We start from the raw sequence: 5,548 nt of genomic DNA, 5'->3' as shown, positions 1-5,548 counted from the left end.
AGTTTCTTGTTTGCGAAAAACTGATGATCCTTGAGACCTAATGTACCTCCTAAGATCTCTTAAATAAAAGTCATGCCTTATTTAGTTAGGTTTGTAAAAACATCTGAATTCACGCGAATGGAGGAGCATTAGTACAAGTCATTGTATTAGGGCTAATACAAGTCATTCCATGTTAGAAGTTTAGCATTAGTACAAGTCATTCATTGTATTAGGGCTAGGTTTGATAGGTTTGATTTATACTATGTGATAAATGATTGGTGATGTATGTCATATGAGAATTGCAATGTTAGTGCATGTACTATTATATGCATAGAAGCTAGTCATGCAACTTTTTCTTTGAATGTGAATGACATATATAATTATTACAACTATGGTGAAATTACGCATTTAATATCATCAGGTACTATGACACGATCTGACTTAACTCTACTAACTTACTACTAATTCTCATTAATTAGGATGAAGTCTCCTAGAACTCTCGCTTATTCGCCATCATATTATTGAAGTATTTTTAGTAGAATGAGTAAATTGTCTGCATTAGTCTCCAAAAAAAAAAATAATATGTTTTAAATATAAAAGTTTAGGTTCTAAAGATGCATGTTTGTATATACACACGTGACTATTTTAAAAAAAATTCTTTAATAAAAGCCCGAACATACAAAATGATTGATTTGAGTATTTGATAATAATTTCGCGGGGTCTACGTCAAAATGCTTATGATTTGTATGGTTATGTGTTAGAACTTTATACTTTATTTTATCTTGAAATTATGTATTAAATGTCTTAAATTGAACCGTATTTCACTTTATTTTATGTTTGGGTAATGTTTTAATGAGATCCTAACTTGAAAAGTTGTCTCACTTTTACGACAGAAACGTCGTTTTCTTTCAAATCTACGATACTCAAAGATGAAATGTATAGCTTTCTCAAAATTTTCTAGCAACCATAGATCAACGCCTTATTTGTTACGCTTTTAAAAATTCGTAGCGCATTATTTTATTTTATTTTATAAATAAAATTAATTTAAAAAAAAAAACTTTGAATAAGCCCAAGTATTAAACAAAAGTTTTTTTTTTCAATAAAGTGTTTATATAAATTTATTTTATTTATTTATTTTTATAATTTATTTTTGGGTTCAAAAGGGTGCTCCTTCCATCAATCAAAATTGTGAAACATAGCCTTTTTTAAAAAAATTTATTTTCTCCATAAGAAATTATGGACATAACTTTTTTCACAGCCAAAGAAGCCCCCACAACCTTCTTCAACCAAAGCCATGATCACCATCATCATCTTCACTTCTCCAACTTAGACATGCAAAGCTCCACCAGCCATTCTTCCGAGTACTCGCCCGAACAATCTCCATCTGCTGCTGCTGCTGCTGCTGCTACTTTGGCCGCCACCGGAAAATGGTCCTCCACCCTTCTCAAGGAGTGTGCTAGAGCCATCTCTGAAAAAGACTCCAACAAAATCCACCATTTTCTTTGGATGTTGAACGAGCTAGCTTCCCCTTATGGTGACTCCGATCAGAAAATGGCTTCCTACTTCCTCCAAGCTCTCTTCTGCAAGGCCACTGAAACTGGCCTCACTTGCTATAAAACCCTTGTCGCCATCGCCGACAAGAATCATTCCTTCGACTCTTCCCTCAAGCTCATCCTCAAATTCCAAGAGGTTTGTTCCGATTCGATTAGGTTAACGTAAATTTAATATCTTGTTCGATTCTTCTTTTCATCGGTGAGTTATGTTATGATCAGGGATTGAGTGAGAATTTGAACCTTCAAATTTAAAAGAAAAAGGTCGAATTTTTATATTAAAAATTTAAAGTTAAGCTAATGGGTTATGGTAAATTTGAATTTTATGTCAGGCAAGTCCATGGACAACATTCGGGCATGTCGCATCGAACGGTGCGATTCTCGAAGCTCTCGAGGGAGAAACCAAGCTCCATATCATCGATATAAGCAACACCCTTTGCACCCAATGGCCAACCCTACTAGAATCCCTAGCCACGCGCAATGATGACACTCCACATCTCAAGCTCACCGTGGTCACAACAACAACCATTGTTAAGTCTCTAATGAAGGAAATAGGGCAAAGAATGGAGAAATTCGCAAGGTTAATGGGAGTCCCGTTCGAGTTTAACCCGATAACGAATCTCGAAAACTTAACCGACCTTACAAAAGAAGCACTCAAAGTAGAAGAAGATGAAGCCATTGCCATAAATTGCATTGGAGCTTTAAGAAGAGTGAGAATTGAAGAAAGAAACAATGTGGTTTCAATGTTAAAATCATTAAAGCCTCGAGTTTTGACAATTGTAGAGGAAGAAGCTGACTTCATAAGCTCAAAAAACAACTTCTTGAAGTGTTTTGAAGAATGTCTTCGATTCTACACTCTTTACTTTGACATGTTGGAAGAGAGCTTTGTGACAACAAGCAATGAGAGATTGGTATTAGAAAGAGAGTGTTCAAGAAGCATTGTGAGGCTTTTGGGGTGCGATGAAAGTGAAGAACAAATGGGGAGTGAGAAGAGAGAAAAAGGAAAACAATGGAGCAAAAGGCTGAAAGAATCAGCCTTTTCATTAGCTGAATTTAGTGAAGATGTATTGGATGATGTTAAGGCTTTGCTCAAAAGGTACAAACCCGGTTGGGCGCTTCTGCGTCGAGCTGCCACCACCGCCACCGGAAAAGTACACGAAAGAGACGACGATTCGTGTGGAGTTTACTTGACATGGAAGGAAGAACCAGTGGTGTGGGTTTCAGCATGGAAACCCTAGAGGAATTTGTCATTTACTATTATAATACCACTCTATATTCATAAAGGAGTTCTTCATTTTGTATGAAAATTGTTATATATATGTCTAGATTTTGTATTCAAATTCTTAATTTCTTGGGGTGCTTTAATGGTTTTGCTTGGTTCTTTTTTGTTTATGGATGGACTTTGCTTAGTTTCATATGAGTAGCAACTTCATACATTGTATGATACCAATATCAAGCAATAGGAATATTCTATGGAGTTCATATATAGACATACATATAAATTTAATCAACTTCAATATTTCAAGATTCCTTTGGTAATAATAACCCAAACCCATTTTTATTTTTAGTAGAATAATAAAGATTATATCACAAATTTAACCTAGGGCTTTGAAATTTCCTTTTTCTTAAAAAATAGAAACAAAAGAGAGAAGCTAACCAAACAAAATTGGTTTCTTTTAAGCAAAAATGTAAAGTGGGATAATCATTACGTTTAAAAAAAAAAAAAAGTAAACTCCCTTACCTATAATTTATCTCATAAATTATTATCGAACCGAATCTTTAAACGATCGAAACAAAATATCAGGGTTTGGTCGTTCGTGGAGGACAAAGGCTTGAAATTAGTGGTTGAAATGGGAAGATATCTACACAAAACTTTATGATTCATTTGTAGGTAGCAAATGAAAGGTGGTATGAATTTTTGTGGTTGGATTTATCAGCTTGGGAGATGGGAAAACAACATTCATATCCATATATATTAGAGAGAACAAGAGAGAGATCTAATAGCTTTCAAGTGTTTATAATATATGTTCTTCAATTATATGATATTAGTGCTGACATGTCATAAAAAGGGAAAGTTTGGGAACAGGGTTTCAATCATACATGTTTTGAGTTCTTCACTTTTACATATTTTAAATCAATTTGGTAATTCAATTATTTCTTTTTCTTTTATTTATTTATTTATTGAGAAATATTAAAATATTTTCTTCCCAATTTTGAAAATATATTTGTAATATGTAACCATGTACCAAAAAAAAAAAAAGTTAAAAAGATACCCTTTTTTAAAAGAAAAAGGGGGGGAAAAATAAAAAGGCAACTTTATATATATCTAATATGTTACCAAAAACTATAATATTTGTAGATGAAATGAAAATTGGAGCATTCTTAAAGCTAAATTATTAATGATTGAGTAAATAATGTTGGAGTTAATGAATTTGGAAGCAAACTTTATAGAACAAATGGCTAATCATAATTTTCACTTTATGACCCAATAATGCATGAGTTGGCCGAGGCATCCAAGCAATTCCTATAGGAACCCAAACGCGTAAAAATGGGCGAAGAGATTGTCATCTTTCTCTTAAGTTAAGCAAGGAAAATGATTGGCTGTAAGGGGTGGATGTAATTTCTTCGATACGTGTTTAAAATTTTATGTACAAACATTTGAATCTTTCATGTAATAGTTCAAGTTCACCGCTAGCTAGCAGATATTCTTTCCTTTGACCCGTTATGTATTGTCGTCAGTCTTACAGTTTTAAAATGCGTCTTCTAGGGAGAGGTTTTCATATCCTTGTAGAGAATGTTTTGTTCCTCTCTCCAACCAATGTGACATCTCACAATCGATTCTTTTGAGAGCCAACGTCTTCGCTGGCACACTGCTCAGTGTCTGGCTCTGATACCATTTGTAACAGCCCAAGCCCACCGTTAGTAGATATTGTCCGCTTTGACCTGTTACGTATTGTCGTCACTCTCACAGTTTTAAAACGAGTCTACTAGGGAGAGGTTTCCACACTCTTATAGAGAATGTTTTGTTCCCCTCTCCAATCAATGTGAGATCTCACAATCCACCCCCTTGGGGGCTAGCGTCATCGTCGGCACAACGACTGGTGTTTGACTTTGATACTATTTGTAGTAGTTCAAGCCCGCCGTTAGTAGATATTGTCCACTTTAGCTCGTTACGTATCGCGTCAGCCTTATAGTTTTAAAACGCGTATACTGGTGAGAGGTTTCCACACCCTTATATAGAATGTTTTGTTCCCCCTCCAACCAATGTGAGATCTCACAATCGACCTCCTTGAGGGCTAGCGTCCTTGTCGGCACACCGACCAGTGTCTGACTATGATACCATTTGTAGTAGCTCAAGCCTGCCGTTAGTAGATATTGTCCGCTTTAGCCCGTTACGTATCGTGTCAGCCTTACAGTTTTAAAACGCGTATGCAAGTGACAGGTTTTCACACTTTTATAGATAATGTTTTGTTCCCCTCTCCAACCAATGTAAGATCTCACAATCAACCCCCTTGGGGGCCAACGTCCTAGCTGGCACACGCACGATGTCTAACTCTGATACCATTTGTAACAGTTCAAGCCCACTATTAGTAGATATTGTCCGATTTGGCCGGTTACGTATCGCCGTCAGTCTCACAGTTTTAAAACATGTATGCTAGAGAGAGGTTTCCACTCTTATAAAGAATGTTTTGTTCCCCTCAGCCCATGTCTTAACCAAATGGAGTATATAAATAGATTTTTTGAAAGGAGAAAAAAGTGGGAGGTGGGGGTGGTGGGGGGCTAAGGCTCCAAGGGGAAGAAGTTGAATAGATTACTGAGAAAGGCAAATTGAAAATAAGTTGACATAAAGATGGGAAATGGACCCAAAAGGAAGGCTTTGTGGGAAGCACAGGTCTACCGACTTGATCCCATGTTTGCCTTTTGGTCCATTGATTGGAATAGCATATTTCGCTTCAATTACCACACATTTGTATTGCCTTTAACCCAACATTATATAGTGGGAACCCAACTTTTTGTAG

General features: G+C 35.9%; 1 protein-coding gene across 1 annotated transcript; it reads left to right on the top strand.

Moving 5' to 3' along the window:
• Positions 1-1,166: 1,166 nt before the first annotated feature.
• On the top strand, positions 1,167-2,944 carry LOC111440607 (protein SHORT-ROOT-like). Its single transcript, XM_023077569.1, has 2 exons — positions 1,167-1,668; positions 1,862-2,944. Exons 1-2 carry the CDS (start codon positions 1,216-1,218, stop codon positions 2,765-2,767), a joined length of 1,359 nt encoding a protein of 452 aa, XP_022933337.1. The 5' UTR covers positions 1,167-1,215; the 3' UTR covers positions 2,768-2,944.
• The last annotated feature ends 2,604 nt before the right edge of the window (positions 2,945-5,548 follow it).

This window comes from Cucurbita moschata, unplaced genomic scaffold, assembly GCF_002738365.1.
Source record: "Cucurbita moschata cultivar Rifu unplaced genomic scaffold, Cmos_1.0 Cmo_Scf00525, whole genome shotgun sequence".
In the NCBI taxonomy this organism is placed as follows: Eukaryota; Viridiplantae; Streptophyta; class Magnoliopsida; order Cucurbitales; family Cucurbitaceae; genus Cucurbita; species Cucurbita moschata.
This window is presented reverse-complemented; position numbering and strand designations above follow the sequence as displayed.